Raw genomic sequence first — 19,074 nt, 5'->3', positions numbered from 1 at the left:
TAATGTGTAAATGAATAGATGGTTGCATAAACATACCAGTTAGCCGTTAGTAGGTATCTGAAAGTTGGAATCTGAAACTGGAAAGCGTGTTTTGACCAGACAAGTGTTAAATCAGGCTTTTCCTTTCTGTAGGTCAGAATAACTTATTTTACTGTGTCTTCTGTTTTCATAGAAACCGTAGACCGTCTCTGACCATGACCTCACCATCTGCTGCTCGCACTGGACCTGTGAAGACAAGAGGATGAGTGCTTGTGTTGGACCACAAGCGGTGGCCGGCCCCCATGAAGGCAGTTATTGACAACCTGCTCAATAAACACCAGAAGGACATGCTCAAGCTTGTGGACCAGGACTATAATGCTCCAGTAACTCCTGGACAGACCAAACAGCAACAAAACATCATATTTCACAATATATCAAATACATTTGAGGGTTACTGATGGCGCCGCGGACGGCCGCCTCGGTGCGTTGGTGCGCGATGTTTTTTGTTGTTTTCGTCTTAAATACTGTTTTCTGCTGTGATTCCCGGAGCTCTTTCACCAGAGAAGAGCTCATGAACATCAGGGGAACAACTCCAGCGGATTTATTTCCAACGTTTTTAACTTCTGTGGAGTTACTGGACAATTTTGTAAAGGTGTACTCACCTTCCATGCGGTGAGGCGCCGTCGGAGAGGAAGCGCTCAGGGCGCTTATGCGGCTACGGAAGCGGGGATCTCGTACAGCGCTGCGGGCATATTTCTCTCAACGTCCGCTCACTGTGCAACAAACTGGACGAACTCCAGCTGCTGGTGGGAGACAGAGACTTCTCCTCATCCTCTGTCCTGTGCTTTACGGAATCATGGCTAAGTGGATCGATACCAGATTCTGCGCTCCAGCTCGCTGGCTTCCAGCTGTTCCAAGCGGACCGGGTCACGGAGCTCTCCGGAAAAACAAAGGGTGGAGGAATCTGCTTTTACCTCAACAACGGCTGGTGCAGCAGCGTAGCGGTGATTCTACAGCACTGTTCGCGGACCTGGAATATTTTATCATTCACTGCAAACCCTTCTACTCCCCGTGAGTTCGCTTCATTCATCCTGGCGGAGTTTACATGCCGCCGCGAAACGTGCACGAGGCACAGCAGACCCTCGTTGAACAGATACGGTGTGTGGCGGACCTTCCCGGACTCTTTAGTTATTGTACTGGGATTTTAACAAAGGAAACCTCAGCCACGAACTCCTAAATATAGACAGTTAATTAAATGCCCTACCAGAGAAGAGCATTCTGGACCACTGCTACACAACAATCAGCAGGGCCTATCACGCCTCCCTCGAGCTGCACTGGGAAACTCTGACCGCGTCATGGTTCATCTGATTCCCTCATACAGGCAGAGACTAAAGCTCTGCAAACCTGTGGTGAGGAAGTTCAAGAAGTGGACCAGTGAGGCTCTGGAGGACCTACGGGCGTGCTTGGGCTGTACTGACTGGGATGTCTTCAGGACTGCTACCAACAGCCTGGATGAGTACACAGAGGCTGTAACTTCCTACATCAGCTTCTGTGAGGACAGCTGTATTCCATCCAGCTCCAGGGTGAGTTATAACAACGACAAACCCTGGTTCACAGCGGAGCTCAGGAAGCTAAGACTGCAGAAGGACCAGGCATTCAGGAGTGGGGACAAGGACCTGTACACAGAGTCAAAATACAGGTTTAGCAAGGCGGTGAGAGATGCTAAACGACTGTACTCTGAGAAACTGCAACAGCAGCTCTCAGCAAACGACTCTGCTTCTGTCTGGAGAGGCTCAGGCAGATCACCAACTACAAGCCCAAATCACCCCACTCCATGAACAATGTGCTTCTGGCAGACGGGCTCAATGAGTTCTACTGCCGCTTTGAAAGACAATGGAGCAGTCCTGAGACAATCCCCACAGCCCCATCAACAAGCCACAGACCATCAGCCCACCCTCCCCAGCCCATCAGGGCTCACACCTCTGGAGCACCCTCCATCAACTCAGCGATGACCTCGTCATCCTGGAGAACGTCAACAGGCTGTTCAAAAAGCAGAACCCCAAGCCAAAGCAGCGGGCCCGGACTCCTCCCCTCCACCCTGAAGCACTGTGCTGACCAGCTGTCTCCGGTGTTCACCGACATCTTCAACACCTCCCTGGAGACATGCCACGTTCCAGCCTGCTTCAAGGCCTCCACCATCATCCCCGTCCCCAAAAAACCCAAGATCACAGGACTCAATGACTACAGGCCCATCGCCCTGACCTCTGTGGTCATGAAGTCCTTTGAGCGCTTGGTCCTGTCACACCTCAAGACCATCACCGACCCACTCCTGGACCCCCTGCAGTTCGCCTACAGAGCCAACAGGTCTGCAGACGATGCAGTCAACATGGCCCTTCACTACATCCTCCAGCATCTGGACTCCCGAGGAACCTACACCAGGATCCTGTTTGTGGACTTCAGCTCTGCTTTCAATACTATCATCCCGTCCCTGCTGCAGGACAAGCTCTCCCAGCTGCACGTGCCCGACTCCACCTGCAGGTGGATCACAGACTTCCTGACCGACAGGAAGCAGCACGTGAGGCTGGGGAAACACGTCTCAGGCTCCCGGACCACCAGCACGGGTTCCCCCCAAGGCTGTGTTCTTTCCCCTCTGCTGTTCTCCCTGTACACCAACAGCTCCACCTCCAGTCACCAGTCCGTCAAGCTCCTAAAGTTCGCGTATGACACCACCCTCATTGGGCTCATCTCTGGGGGGGACGAGACCGCCTACAGGTGGGAGACTGACCACCTGGTGACCTGGTGCAGCCAGAACAACGCTCTAAAGACAGTGGAGATGGTTGTGGATTTCAGGAGGAATGCAGCCCCACCCGCCCCTCTCATCCTGTGTGACTCCCCCGTCGGCGCTGTGGAGTCCGTCCGCTTCCTGGGCTCCATCATCACCCAGGACCTCAAGTGGGAGCTGAACATCGGCTCCATCACCAAGAAGGCCCAGCAGAGGATGTTCTTCCTGAGGCAGCTGAGGAAATTCAACCTGCCAGGGAGAATGATGGTACAATTCTACCCGGCCATCGTTGAGTCCATCATCTGCTCCTCCATCACCGTCTGGCACCCTGCAGCCACAGCCAAAGACAAGTGCAGGCTGCAGAGCATCATCCGCTCGGCCGAGAGGGTTATCGGCTGCAATCTGCCTTCACGCCAGGTCCAGTCCACTTGCAGGTCCCTGAAGCGGGGGAGAAAGATTGTCGCTGACCCTCCCACCCTGGACACTCCTGTTGAGTCCTCCCTCGGGAGGAGGCTGTGATCCATCATGACAAAGACCACCCGCCACACCAAAGTTTTTTTCCGTCGGCAGTCGGGCTCATCAATGGAACCCGGACTGACTGACTGTCACCCCAGGACTACCACCTCTTCCACCTTCCACCTCCTCTCTCCTCCCTCTTCCGCTCCTTCCTCCCTCCCTCTTCCTTCCTCTCCCTTCTTTCCTCCTCCCCACACACACTACTTTAACATGCACTTTAACTTGAGGCCTCCTCCACACACGTCACTTTATTTGCATGCACTTTAGCTAAAACACGCCACAGTAACATACACTTTTAACTAAAACACACACCACTTGAAGCACACACCCAAACACTTTCACATTACTTGTTGTCTTTCTGTCGTGTTGATTGTTTGTTTGTCATGTCCAAATGTTGCACCTTCCACCAAAAAAAATTCCTCGTTTGTGTAAACATTCCTGGCAATAAAACTGTTTCTGATTCTGATTCTGATTTGACATATTGTGAAATATATATGTAGATTTATATATATTTTTGCATTTTTATAATAGACAGGCAGAGATTCGCGCCGCCACCTGTGTTTCGGTCACATTAATCACATTTATAACTCAAGAATTGGTCTATAAATAATTCTCTTGAAAACCAAAAAGGAGTTCACCATTCTGACATCCATTTCAACATTAGTCCAAAATTGGACTCCAACAGAAATACATCTTCTTTTAATCCCTTTTTTAGCCTTTTGTACAGTAAACTTACAAACATCTCTCAAATCCACATCAACTCGAGTAAGACCGAGTGGTGGACTTCCGCCGTGGTAAACGCACTCCTCCGGTACCAGTGAGCATCCAGGGACTGGACATTGAGATTGTAAAATCTTCTAAGTACCTGGGTGTTCACCTGAAACACAAACTGGACTAGGCTGACCACGCACATGCACTCTATCAAAAGGGACAGAGCAGACTCTTCCTGAGGAGACTGAGGTCCTTTGGAGTGCAGGGAGCACTCAAGAAGACCTTCTCTGACTCTGTGGTGGCATCAGCCATCTTCTATGGAGTGGTCTTCTGGAGCAGCAGCATGGCAGCGGCTGACAGGAAGAGGCTGAACAAGCTGCTAAAGAAGGCCAGCAGCGTGCTGGGTGTCCTGTGGATACTGTGGAGGTGGTGGGGGACGGGAGGATGATGGCAAAGCTCTCGTCTCTGATGAACCTCCCACCCCATGCATGACACTCTGGCAGCTCTGCACAGCTCCTTCAGCCACCGGCTGATTCCTCCCCGGTGTCTGAGGGAGAGGAACCACAAGTCCTTCCTTCCTGCTGCTGTCAGGCTGCACAACACACTGCAGGAGATCGCTGGAGATCCTGGCAAACTCGGCACTTTACTTTATTTTCCCCCTGAATATTTAGAATTAGTATTTTGTTGTATATTTATTTTCATTGATGCTCTGATGTGCACCGCTGCTGTGATTTGTGAAATGTCCCCACTGTGGGACAAATAAAGGAATATCATATACATCATAATGCATGTACGCAGATTAAAACACATAACGAGTATGTTAATAATGCACTATAGACAGTGTCAACACATTTTTCTGCCATCTGCTTCCTAGTGAATGGTGTGCTTCAACTGCATCTTCCTATAAGTTACATTTGTCCTTAAATCATACATATATATTTCACTGCTATTCTTAAAAGTGACATTATAGTAGACGGCCTGCGTGTTTCCACCCGCAGTGTATATGAACTAGTCATAAACATTTTAGAAGGAAATAACAAAAAGAAGGAGGTTTTTCTGGCCGTTATTCAACCGCCAGCTTCAGTGATCCTGGAGGCCTCCGTCGGCCCCCGCTCGCCACACGTCTGCTGGCTCTCTTGGCTCGCTGGCTTCTCCAGCATTTCTGTCAATAGTGAACTTATTATTAACACGTGAACATCTGGTACAATAACACATGACTCGTTTTATCCTTATTTTTTTCCTTTGAGATCTAGAACCCCAAGATGACAAGTGAGAAAAAAGATTATGGTGATCCAGTTTCTAAGTCTGATCTAAATAGTGTTCTCAGCTGCATTAATGACTTCTTTAATTATACGTGTATGTGTGTGTATATATATATATATATTCTAACAAGATGTCTCCGGAGAGAGTGAGATTTGAGGAAGGAACTTTTGTAAACATCTATCCAAAAGAAACTGCAAACAAAAACTACGCTGTATAGTCTAAATATCTTGAACCTCCTCTGACCTTGCCCCGTATGATCATTACATCGAGGTCACAGAGCTGAGCGTCCAGTTACACTCTGCAATCTTCCAAGTGAAGACAGCGTGCCATGCTAGCAGCGAGGCAGTGTTTATGTTGCATTCGCATGGAATCATCATTTTAAAAGACGAGAGCGCGGCGCTAAAGTTTAGTGAGGTCGGCAGAGAATACGAGCAGAAGAAATAGACGGCGCTGCCTTTTTACTTTTTAAAGTTGCATTAAAAAATAATAATTGCCATCCTCCGTGATAAAAAAGTACAACCGGATGTTACGCAGGTTGCTCTCAGGAGAACATTTTTAACAGATTGGAATATGCTACATGCGGACTAGTAGAGTTGCGTAAAATAATACACACAATAGTTATATTTAATTATTTATTATTTTCCATCACCACAGCATCATTTCTTAATGAAAGCTCTTGCTTCCCCCATGGCGTCCAGAAGGTGTCCGTCTACTACATGGTTGGCAACCTCATGAATGAACATTAGGGAGGGAGAAGTGGTTAGAAGACAACAGTTGCTCTTGGTTACCTGGAGAAGAGCGTTGTCCCTCTGCAGCCTCTCCTCCAGGCTGCCTTGTGGGGGATCCAACAGCTTGCAACTCCTCCTCTTCATCACACATAGTTACACAAGTTATTACTGCCACCAGCACGCCAAAGAATAGCAACAAAAGAACGATGCTGTGTTGCTGCTGGCTGTTCATCCACTGCAAGTCCACTAAAGGTGTTTTTATGAGTTATCGTTTTCCAGATCAATGTAATGCAAATGCAAGTCAGGGGGCTTTAAAGGCACAACCTGCCTGAACTTCAAGGACTGACACAACAAATAATTAAACTACCGAGTCACATCATATTTGGAAAAATACCAGTACTTTCTCAAGCAAAAAAACAAGTGAAAACCGTTGATGTTGCTTGAAGTACAGTCTCAGTCTCTTTAAACTGATTTAAACTAAATTACTGTTATCAAACCTTAGTTTAAATACAAAACCGTATTCTGCACCAAATAAGAAAAGTTCTGCTAAAATGCCAAAATACAGTAACAGTATATATTCTATATCCTACTCAAAACAAAGAGTGTCGGGCTATATAATAATGCAGCCATGGATACTGACTCCACCACTTTGCCTGAAACAGTAACTTCTTGTGCTGAAGTTGCTGACGGTCACTGTGGCCAGACTGTTCCCTAAAGAGCAAAGGAAACGTAGCCTAGCCTGCACATGCATGTTTTCACATTATAATAATTATAATTCACATTAAATAGGTAGGCGATATTAACAATGTCAAGCATAATAATTAGGGCTGTCAATCGATTTAAAAAAATTAACTAATTAATCGCACATTTTGAAATTGCGATTAATCGCGATTAATCGCAATTAAAAGTTCAAAGTTCAAAGTTCATTCTTTTTAAAGACAAAACTTCACACAGAGCTGTGTTTTCAAAGAGGCTCCTACATATACAGTGCCAGCGAGGTATTTAATATCGTGGATGATAAATTGTTTCTTCAGTGAAACATCAGATTAGTAAAAAAATATATATATTGAGACCCCATTGGTCCTGTCATCTTTAACATTGAACAGCAGCAGAACCAGTGGCCTTGGTAACTGACTGACATTCAAATATGTCACGTTAACCCTCTGGAGGCGGGGGGCATTTTATACATTTTACAAAATAAATTAAATTCACCGTTTAAAGTCTTTTGCATGTGACACACCCCCACGTGTTATACATCAAACATTCCAGAACAATCTCAGCTCTGAAATAAGGCTCATTGTCCTCGCGCCGTGTTCTCTGGTTCTCTGACTGACAGGCTGCTAAATGAGCCTAACCTGTGGTGGGAGGTCCTTGTGATTTACTGAGTGATCATTGGTTTTTTTTCCCCCGAAATGTTGACAGACAAACGGATTGACCAATCACGTTGAAGGTTTCGTGTGTCACGTTCTCTCCGCGCCGCGTCACCCGACACGTCGCCCTCTGTTCCTCTGTGTCTCAGAGGGGGAGACGGGAGGAAGGAGGAGCAGGAGGAAACCCGACTGATTCATCCACGAGTTAAACTGATTTCTGCTCCTTATTTTCGCGGAGAAATGATTGTTTTAAAAACGGAAACAGTGTCAAACCGTACTACCGCGGTTTAAAAAAAAAAAAAAAAACTTGCGTTAATTGCGTTAAAATATTTTAGTGCGTTAACGCGGCCAAATTAATCGCATAGATTAATGCGTTAACGCTGACAGCCCTAATAATAATACACAACACAGAATCAATGCTTCCAATTTCAGTCCGGGAGGCAGACACAGTCACCTCGTTTAAGAGTAGACTTAAGACCTTCCTCTTTGACAGAGCTTATAGTTAGGGCTGAATCAGGTTTGCCCTGGTCCAGCCCCTTGATATGCTGCTATAGGCTTATAGCTGCCGGGGGACGTTTTAGGATGCACTGAGTACCTATCTCCTCTTTTTTCTCTCCTTAAGGATGAATTTTCATCTCTCAATCACACGTTACTAACTCTGCTTTCTCCCCGGAAGTCCTTTTGACTTTACGTCTCATGGGGTCATCGGACCCTATGAGACGGCATAGATCTATCTGCCTGATGGATCGTCTGGGTCGTGAAATTCCTACACATAACTACGCAACTGTCCTGTTAAGACACCGAACACTCCTCCTCCCCACCGCCATCTGCCTGATGGATCGTGGAGGTCTCCATCGTGGAATATGCCTACTATGAACTATTCATACACTCTGTCATATTCATTGAATGTATTTTAACTCTAAATCTGTCCTTCTGTACACATGACATCTATTGCATCTGTCCATCCTGGAGAGGATCCTCCTCTGTTGCTCTCCTGCAGGTTTCTTCCTTTTTCCCCTGAAGGGTTATTTGGGAGTTTTTCCTGGTCCGATGTGAGGTTTTGGGGCAGGGATGTCTATGTGTACAGATTGTAAAGCACTCCGAGACAAATTTGTAATTTGTGAAATTGGGCTATACAAATAAACTGAATTGAATTGAATTGAATGTAACACCTCACCTGAAGCTCTGATGGTCCAGCTGCTGCTCCCTCAGCCTGATTTGAGTTTCCTGAATGAGTTTCAAAATGAATTACTGTCGACCTTGAGTACAACAAGTAGTATACGTATTTATTTTGATAGCAATTTAGAATATTTAGGCAATAGGTTCAGGTTTTATGGAACAGCCTTGTTTTTTTAAATTCAACATCACGTAATTTACACAATCCAAAAGTGCTGACATGAGGTCAGATTCCCCAAACCGTCCTTCAGTTTCATTGCTAATGCATGGTCATGAACACAATGCCACGAGTACAGCTCACGTGAAGGCCTGCTGGTCCAGCTGCTGCTTCCTCAGCCTGATTTGAGTTCCCTGAATGCATTGAAAACTGATGCAGGTTTGCACTGTGTGGGTAGTTAGCCTGCTACTAGCTAGCTAGCTAACAACGACATTTGAGTGTCTAGAAAAGCGCTATAAATTCCCAGTATTATGACCATCTGGGTTACTCTTTATTTATTATAAGTATTATTTACCCATCAACTCTTTTAATTTATTCTTAATATCTTTGATTTCGAGATATGTCAATTGCTTGATTCAAACCAGCGGCTTGGTCACGTGACGCGTTTCATAATGATAAATTAACCAAAAATGCCATAGAAATTGCCCGAGATGATGGTCTAGCGGTAGCGCGCTCGCATGTGACGCGGATCCCTCCCTACACGGACGGGTTCGCGTCCCGGCCCGGGCGGCCTGTGAGACGCGTGAGTCTTCCATCTGAGGGCGGGTTTCCTCAAAAAGAGCTGTTTCCCCGTGACAATAGTCCGAAAAACTCTTTTACAAAATTTAAAAACATTTTAATTCTCGACCCCCCCTAGCTTTTGTGAAATACTTGGAATGTTGGCGATTTTTAACGGCTCTCGGCTCTCTGGGCCCCGACATGACGAGTTAGGACTTTGGAACAGACAGGAGAATCAAAACAACGCATTACTCACCGAGCATTGAGCTAACCAGCTCCGGTTAGCTACTTGCTCGCGTAGCTACGTGGAGCTCTGGCTGTGAGGGAACGATACGGGTCTCTGATTGCCCGAATAGTCCAATCACGTGAAATAAGAAACGATGTCGTTGGCCAGGGAGCACATTTCTACGCCCGAAGATTCACGTTTCTTTCATCAACAATGAGAAGCCGTCCTTGCCGGAACCACCGTGAAATGTTTGCTCGCTCCCGTACACACACGTTAGGGCGGCGCGCGTAAAAGGGGGCGGGGCTTCTCTCTGTGACGATGAGTGGCGATATATTATTTTTGGTCACATTTAACTCAAGTGGTTGTTGACAGGCTTACGGTCTCCCACACACATTTAGCGCGTCAACACGCTTTATTTCTTATTTAAATTATTTTGTATATAACGTTTTTTGACAGTATATATTATATTTTTGTCTTCTTCTTTTTTCTTTTCTTCATCTCAACATTTTCAGAGGCGCGGCGCCCTCTATTGACGCACCGCCACATGATGTATGTACAACTATGCTGCAAATTATCCATGAACATTAAATATCAGAGGAAATAAACGGCATTAAATACATATTTATCAATAACCTAGTTTGTTAACAGAGACGATGGGTACATTTAATTAAATGTATGGTTTACATAAGCGTATACTGCCATCTACTGGTAGAAACGTTCCTCTGCTTCTCCTCATACAGGCTCTGCTTTGTTCATTCAAGAAACAGCACAATGAGGTGGACAACTATAACAGCAACAACTCTACACACACACACTACTTTGATTAAACTATATTAGAAACTGTGTTGCATTAAACAATGCAACGACTAATTGAAAAGTTGCTGCGTACATTAATAAATATGAATTAAACTGCCTGTAGTCACTACTGTTGGAAACAGGTTAATTATTTATATTACTAATGTTCTTTTTACATTACCCTGCTCTGTTTACTGTAAATAAGAATATCTATAATTTTATAATATTTAATAATTGACGGTCACTCAGACATTTCATTCGAAGTTTCATACACCATGTGTGTTGTTGTTGTGTATTTTATTCAGTCAATCAAATATAATACAATATTATTCTATATAATATACAAAACAGAAAGACTGAAAAGGTATAGGTAGAAGGAAAAAATGCTTATATATTCCTATCCTAAATTAGTATCAAATATATCAGAAAATGTATGTAAAATAAAGAAAAAATAACAAAGAAAATAAAAAATAAAACAATATATATATACATACATATGCATACATACATACATACAGACATACTTTCACATACATCTTCCATATGAATAAATTTTACATTACATTACATTTAGCAGACGCTTTTATCCAAAGCGACTTACAATAAGTGCATTTCAACCTAGAGTAGAAACAAAGAACAAGAATACAGGAAGTAACATTTCCTCAACATAGTCGAACTATAAAAGTACCACAATAAGAGCTATTTAAGTGCCACTGAAGTGCAAATCTGTGTTTTAATCCAGATAGTCGGAAAAGGTGTGTTTTCAGTCTCCGGCGGAAGATGTAGAGACTTTCTGCTGTCCTGATGTCAGTGGGGAGCTCGTTCCACCAATGAGGAGCCAGGACAGCAAACAGTCTGGATTTCGAGTGATTAGCTCGAGGTGCAGGAGTCACAAGTCGGTTGGCTGTTGCCGAGCGGAGCGAACGCGCCGGGGTGTACGGTGTGACCATATCCCGGATGTGGACGGGGCCCGATCCGTTCAGAGCACGGTACGCCAGAACCAGTGTTTTGAAGCGGATGCGGGCAGCCACCGGTAACCAGTGGAGGGAGCGGAGGAGCGGAGTGGTGTGGGTGAATTTCGGGAGGCTGAAGACTAGTCGAGCTGCTGCATTCTGGACGAGCTGCAGAGGTCGGATGGCTTTCAGATACCTACTCACGGCTAACTGGTATGTTTATGCAACCGTCTCTTCATTTACACATTAAATATTGTCACATCTTGTGAGAGAAGAAAACTGCAACATATCCATAACCCTCCTAATAACAATACATTGGATTGAAATTCAGTTTCACTAATGCTGAAGTCTCGTCCACTACTTTGTCTGTTTCTCAGGTACCTGGATCTGTCTGAGACCCGGGAGTCGTGCTGGGATTGACGTCTGGTTAGACAGCAGAATCCACAGGAGGACATGGAGGAAACTAAAGGAACTTGGGTGGTGCCATTGAGGATGACTGCACAGTGGGCAGAGTCTTGTTCCTGTACTGGTCCCAGTCCAGAGGAACTTGGAGGCAACCAGGCTCAACGTACTGCAGGCCAAACTTCTCTCCAGTGTCTCTACTAGAGAAAATAAAAGCTGGATCGGGACGTGTCCCAACACCTGTTGAGTTGGGCCATTCATGCAGGATCAGCTTGGAGGTGAACACCGTGCTGCTTCAAGTCCACCGTGCCATCCCAGACATCCCCTGATGGGTGTTCAAGTGACCCACTGCACCTGCTGGAAGTATAACCTCCTCCTGGAATGTGCCTCTGATGGGGATCATATTTTTACAATACACAAAAACTATTGTTAGTAAAGGCAGAAAGTATCTTTACTTAACCTGCTTTTGAAGGTAAATACAATGAAACTAAATTATAAACTGTTACCACTTTAAGTTAATTCAGTTAAATAAAGTTATGTAGTGGTATGTGCAATTTTTAATTTCCTTAGATTATTCAGTCAAGAAAATGTAGCTCGGGAGGAATCCGGACAATCACTTGGTTGAACAGAGGGAAATATAAAAGAAAATAGGAACAGAGAATTCTCTTTGACTCTTGTAGGATTTCGGAAGTGTAGTCGTTCATGGACACATTACAAGGGAGTTACGATTTTCAAGATTGAGTTGTCCCAACAATTTAACTAGGCCTCTTAGTTTGAAAAGTGTAAACACTAGACTCATTTAAACAGACGCAGGTCAGACACCACAGTCCAGCTCAAAATGTTTATTGAGATTAGGAACACATAAGAAACAGTCAGTCACAGTAGTCATTCTAAATGTCACATAAGATGTAAAGGTGATGAGGGCAAAGTCATGACCTATAAATGCTTAAATGACATTCAAAACAAAACCACCACAACTCGTTTCCACTCCAGACTCGACCCTGTGACTTTGCACATTTAGCTCTTGCTCATGGTGTGCTTGTCGAACAGGTACTCCGCCATCTTGTCCTCGCTGGCGTCCATGCGGGCTAGGTTGGTGATGTAGTCGCCGAGCTTCTTCATGGCCTCCACCTGCTCATTTAGGTAGTGAGTCTCCAGGAAGTCACACATCTGAGAAATGAGGGGAGAGAATTACTCCACGCAAAGACATCTTATACATGGTGGTTCAGCCTGGACCCTCTCAGGCAGCCTCTCAGCACCAACGCAGACTTACATGTGGGTCTCCATTTTGAGAAGCCAGTTTGTGGAGGTCCAGCAGGGACTGGTTGACATTCTTCTCCAGCTGCAGGGCGCACTGCAGGGCCTCCAGCCCGCTTCCCCACTCATCACGGTCTGGTTTCTACAGAGGGGAACAAAGTAAATGATAGCAGACTGAACGGTCACCACATTATAAACATTAAGCACAGCGTGCGGCAGTCTCCAGTCTGTACCAACCTTGATGTCCTGGAGGAAGATGCGTCCTCCGCGGCTGTTCTGGAAGGCCAGCAGCTTCTCGGCGTGCCCCCTCTCCTCGTCGCTGTTCTCCTTGAAGAAATGTGCGAAGCCTTCGAGGGCCACATCGTCACGGGAGAAGTAAAAGGCCTGGAAGGAGGGGAGGAAGGTGGTGGTTAGCAGATGTCACACATAAGGTTGTGACAAACGGTTATGCAGTCACAGGAGTAGGGATCAGAATCAGAATCAGAAACAGTTTTATTGCCAGGAATGTTTTCACAAACAAACGAGGAATTTTTTTTGGTGGAAGGTGCAACATTTGGACATGACAAACAAACAACAATCAACACGACAGAAAGACAACAAATAATGTGAAGTGGTGTGTTTTAGTTAAAGTGCATGTTAAAGTGACGTGTGTGGAGGAGGGAAGAAGAAGGAGGAGGGAGGAGGAGTGAGGAGGAGGAAGAGGAAGGAGCGGGAAGAAGGAGGAGAGAGGAAGGTGGAAGAAGAGGTGGTAGTCCTGGGGGTGACAGTCAGTCAGTCCCGGGGTCCATTGATGAGCCCGACCGCCGTCGGGAAAAAGCTATTGGTGTGGCGGGTGGTCTTGGTCATGATGGACCGCAGCCTCCTCCCCGAGGGGAGGGACTCGAACAGGGAGTGTCCAGGGTGGGAGGGGTCAGCGACAATCTTTTCGGCCCGCTTCAGTGACCTGGAAGTGAACAGGACCTGGAGGGAAGGCAGATTGCAGCCGATAACCCTCTCGGCCGAGCGGATGATGCTCTGCAGCCTGCGCTTGTCTTTGTCTGTGGCTGCAGGGTGCCAGACGGTGATGGAGGAGCAGATGATGGACTCAACGATGGCCGTGTAGAACTGTACCATCATTCTCCCTGGCAGGTTGAATTTCCTCAGCTGCCTCAGGAAGAACATCCTCTGCTGGGCCTTCTTGGTGATGGAGCCGATGTTCAGCTCCCACTTGAGGTCCTGGGAGATGATGGAGCCCAGGAAGCGGAGGGACTCCACAGCGTCGACGGGGGAGTCACACAGGATGGACGGGGCGGGTGGGGCTGCATTCCTCCTGAAATCCACAACCATCTCCACTGTCTTTAGAGCGTTGAGCTCCAGGTTGTTCTGGCTGCACCAGGTCACCAGGTGGTCAGTCTCCCACCTGTGGGCGGGCTCGTCCCCACCAGAGATGAGTCCAATGAGGTGGTGTCATCCGCGAACTTTAGGAGCTTGACGGGACTGGAGGTGCAGCTGTTGGTGTACAGGAGAACAGCAGAGGGGAGAGAACACAGCCTTGGGGGGAACCCGTGCTGGTGGTCCGGGAGCCTGAGACGTGTTTCCCCAGCCTCACGTGCTGCTTCCTGTCGGTCAGGAAGTCTGTGATCCACCTGCAGGTGGAGTCGGGCACGTGCAGCTGGGAGAGCTTGTCCTGCAGCAGGGACGGGATGATAGTATTGAAAGCAGAGCTGAAGTCCACAAACAGGATCCTGGTGTAGGTTCCTCGGGAGTCCAGATGCTGGAGGATGTAGTGAAGGGCCATGTTGACTGCATCGTCTGCAGACCTGTTGGCTCTGTAGGCGAACTGCAGGGGGTCCAGGAGTGGGTCGGTGATGGTCTTGAGGTGTGACAGGACCAAGCGTTCAAAGGACTTCATGACCACAGAGGTCAGGGCGATGGGCCTGTAGTCATTGAGTCCTGTGATCTTGGGTTTTTTGGGGACGGGGATGATGGTGGAGGCCTTGAAGCAGGCTGGAACGTGGCATGTCTCCAGGGAGGTGTTGAAGATGTCGGTGAACACCGGAGACAGCTGGTCAGCACAGTGCTTCAGGGTGGAGGGGGAGACGGAGTCCGCGCCCGCTGCTTTGCCGGGGTTCTGCTTTTGAACAGCCTGTTGACGTCTCTCTCCAGGATGACGAGGGTCGTCGCTGAGTTGATGGAGGGTGCTCCAGAGGTGTGAGCCCCTGATGGGCTGGGGGAGGGTGGGCTGATGGTCTGTGGCTTGTTGATGGGGATGGTCTCAGGACTGCTCCATTGTCTTTCAAAGCGGCAGTAGAACTCATTTAGCTCGTCTGCCAGAAGCACATTGTTCATGGAGTGGGGTGATTTGGGCTTGTAGTTGGTGATCTGCCTGAGCCCTCTCCAGACAGAAGCAGAGTCGTTTGCTGAGAGCTGCTGTTGCAGTTTCTCAGAGTACAGACGTTTAGCATCTCTCACCGCCTTGCTAAACCTGTATTTGGACTCTGTGTACAGGTCCTTGTCCCCACTCCTGAATGCCTGGTCCTTCTGCAGTCTTAGCTTCCTGAGCTCCGCTGTGAACCAGGGTTTGTCGTTGTTATAACTCACCCTGGAGCTGGATGGAATACAGCTGTCCTCACAGAAGCTGATGTAGGAAGTTACAGCCTCTGTGTACTCATCCAGGCTGTTGGTAGCAGTCCTGAAGACATCCCAGTCAGTACAGTCCAAGCACGCCCGTAGATCCTCCAGAGCCTCACTGGTCCACTTCTTGAACTTCCTCACCACAGGTTTGCAGAGCTTTAGTCTCTGCCTGTATGAGGAATCAGATGAACCATGACGTGGTCAGAGTTTCCCAGTGCAGCTCGAGGGACGGCGTGATAGGCCCTGCTGATTGTTGTGTAGCAGTGGTCCAGAATGCTCTTCTCTGGTAGGGCATTTAATTAACTGTCTATATTTAGGAGTTCGTGGCTGAGGTTTCCTTTGTTAAAATCCCCGAGTACAATAACTAAAGAGTCCGGGAAGGTCCGCTCCACACACCGTATCTGTTCGGCGAGGGTCCGCTGTGCCTCGTGCACGTTCCCCTGCGGCGGCATGTAAACTCCGGCCAGGATGAATGAAGCGAACTCACGTGGGGAGTAGAAGGGTTTGCAGTGAATGATAAAAGATTCCAGGTCCGGCGAACAGTGCTGTAGGATCACCGTTACGTCGTTGCACCAGCCGTTGTTGAGGTAAAAGCAGATTCCTCCACCCTTTGCCTTTCCGGAGAGCTCCGTGTCTCGGTCCGCTCGGAACAGCTGGAAGCCAGCGAGCTGGAGCGCAGAATCTGGTATCGATCCACTTAGCCATGATTCCGTAAAACACAGGGCGGAGGATGAGGAGAAGTCTCTGTCTCTCCCCACCAGCAGCTGGAGTTCGTCCAGTTTGTTGCACAGTGAGCGGACGTTGGAGAGAAATATGCCCGGCAGCGCTGTACGAGATCCCCGTTTCCGTAGCCGTACAAGCGTCCCTGTGCGCTTCCCTCTTCGGCGTTTCACCAGGCGTAAGGTGAGCACACCTTTTACAAAAATGTCCAGTAACTCCACAGAAGTTAAAAACGTTGGAAATAAATCCGCTGGAGTTGTTCCCCTGATGTTCATGAGCTCTTCTCTGGTGAAAGAGCTCTGGGAATCACAGCAGAAAACAGTATTTAAAACGAAAACAACAAAAAACATCGCGCACCAACACACCGAATCGAGAACCGGTTCTGTTTTAGAACTGGTTCCCAGTGAACCGATTGTTTGGGATAGTCAGCCAAATTCTTTAACGGTTCTGCTAACGGTCCTCTGTGACGTTGCGCATGCGCAAACTTTTTTCGTTTCTTCTCAGACTGCAGCAAACATGGCAACGAGGCAGAAGCGTTCTAAAGTTTGGCTCTATTTCACACGACAAAATGACAACTACGCCACTTGTAACGTGTGTAAAAAGTCTATTTCGTCGAAGGGAGGAAATACAACAAATATGAAGAAGCATTTGAACACAGCATGGAATTAAATGACAGGAATGTCATGTGCTCGATGCAGCAGCTCAGCTAACGCCGGCGCTTCATCTCTTTCTGTCCAAGGTAAACTCCTCAAAAGTGATCACAACCACTCACTGTGTGAAGCAATTTGCCTTTATTGTGTGTAGTCGATCAAGTTATCTTCTGTCCCTTCGTTTGAAGCATACATTTGAGCTCCGGCATTGGTCTCCCGTTATCGATCACTTCACGTTTGGATTGAAAGTCCAGTTTTGAGAAATGTTTGATCGTAACGGTGTTAATTATCGGAGGGCGTGTGTTATCAGCAAACGTTATCGTGTTAACCCATTATTAAACTGAGCATATCGATTTTTAATCCATAATTAAACTTAGCATATAGCTACGCTAGCTTAGCTATAGAATCTTCCATTTTCAGCCCCCTACATTGAGGCAGAGGTCGTGTTTGCCTCCCCTCTTAATGTGGCTTTATGTCATTGTCAGCTCAGCAAATTCAGCGATTTTGTGTCATTGTGTAAACCAGCTTTCACTATATAAATAATCTCCATTGCCATCCAATTTAGCTGATGACGTTCAGAGACAGACCGGTTCAGAGGCTGGTCGTCTGTCTGGGTCACAGGCTACAGCACGTCTTGTACACCTCATATCTTTGTGTTCAGGCATCCTCCACCCCATCTGAGAGTGTCCTCCACGGCTGGAGACACAATAAGTCCTGAGAGATCGCGTATCCTCCCGGAGAAAGCAGACATGCTTATTTTTCTGCACACGAATTGTTGATGATCCATACAATTGATGGTTGCACACTTGGTATTTGCCACTGCTAGTTTCATTTTTGGCAGCTCAGTTCATATACCGTTTGTAAAAAAAAGGAAGGAGCACTGTAATTTCTAGGAATATGTTTAAATTAAACAGAATACATTTTATTTAAGTTATGTAAGTTTTATTTTAAGTTCAAGAGGAATATGTATAAATGTTTGTTTAAAAAAATGTAAATGTGTATGTATACATATGGTGTGTGAAGCATTATAGAAAATTAATGTAAATAAACCCGTTTGTGCTCTTTTTTTCTCAATAAGAATCGATAAGCAGGAATCGATAAGGCATCGGAATCGTTAAAATCATATCAATTCTCATCCCTACACAGGAGTCGTGACTTCATAATGTCTAGTCAGTTAGAACAAGCATGGAGTTTGGAGAGGAGGGCCAAATGCATTTAAAAAGGGATTAAGCATGAAGGAGCATATTGGACTTGATATGGTGGGTGGGGGATAAGACTACATATCTGGCAACCATCATATAAACAAGTGAGAAAAGACAGCATGCACTGAGGCAACACAGAGTTAGTTATAAAACAATAAGAGACCAGTTCACATTTCCTTGAACACATCGGTCAGCCAATGTTTTTGTCGTTTTTGTAAACAATAAATGCAGATTGTTAAACATCGATACGTACTACTAGATTAAGGTACAAGCAGGTGTCGTCTCTCACCATGGACGTGTAGGTGTAGGAGGCAAACATCTCCATGTTGATCATCCGGTTGACGGCGGCCTCGGAGTCGCGGTGGTAGTTCTGACGGACCTGAGACTCCATTTTACTGGCGTTAGTTTCTCGCTCGTGTCCGTGCTAGCTGAAGCAGTACGAGGGAAGAAGTTCCGTTCAAACACTGTTGAAGCAAGAACCACTTGTGAATAATGAAAGCTGCTCCCCTCACTCCTATTTATACCGGTGCGCTGAGCACGTGACACGCGGGACGTCACAGCACGTTTCCGCCAATCACTGAGCTCAGATAGCTCGACAAAGGATGCGTTCGTGAACGCCCCGCCCCCTTCCTCATTCGTGTATCCCCAGTTTTCATATTCCATTAATTGGACACACCTGCAATTAAGAAGAACTTTTACTATCTCAAAAGACAATAGAATGCATTATCGTTTGAATTGAAAATCAAATAAAGAATTGGTTGAGTGTACAAATAGTTTTACACAAATCACTGCCATGTGTGTGTGTGTTAGCCCAAGTATAATTGCTCATTGCTCGTTTTAATATATAATATATGTAACCCAGTGGGAAAGAGGTGGTACACAGTAAAGCCACGAGAGGGCGCTCTATTTTGGGGAAAGTCAGTCGGACCGAACGAGTGCGTCACGTGACTGACTGGTGGCGTTGGTGATTTATCTTGTGTAAGTAAATGTGTAGTAAATATGTTATAAATGTGTTT

General features: G+C 46.5%; 1 protein-coding gene across 1 annotated transcript; it reads right to left on the bottom strand.

Annotated features, from left to right (window-relative positions):
- Positions 1 to 12,443: 12,443 nt before the first annotated feature.
- LOC130190375 (ferritin, liver middle subunit-like) lies at positions 12,444 to 18,554 on the bottom strand. The gene is made up of 4 exons (XM_056409757.1): positions 18,348 to 18,554; positions 13,111 to 13,257; positions 12,890 to 13,015; positions 12,444 to 12,786 (listed from the first exon to the last, which is right to left on the bottom strand). The coding sequence occupies exons 1-4, from the start codon at positions 18,447 to 18,449 to the stop codon at positions 12,634 to 12,636; spliced, it is 528 nt and encodes a 175-aa protein (XP_056265732.1). The 5' UTR covers positions 18,450 to 18,554; the 3' UTR covers positions 12,444 to 12,633.
- Positions 18,555 to 19,074: the final 520 nt, after the last annotated feature.

This window comes from Pseudoliparis swirei, chromosome 24 (genome assembly GCF_029220125.1).
Source record: "Pseudoliparis swirei isolate HS2019 ecotype Mariana Trench chromosome 24, NWPU_hadal_v1, whole genome shotgun sequence".
Lineage (NCBI taxonomy): Eukaryota > Metazoa > Chordata > Actinopteri > Perciformes > Liparidae > Pseudoliparis > Pseudoliparis swirei.
This window is presented reverse-complemented; position numbering and strand designations above follow the sequence as displayed.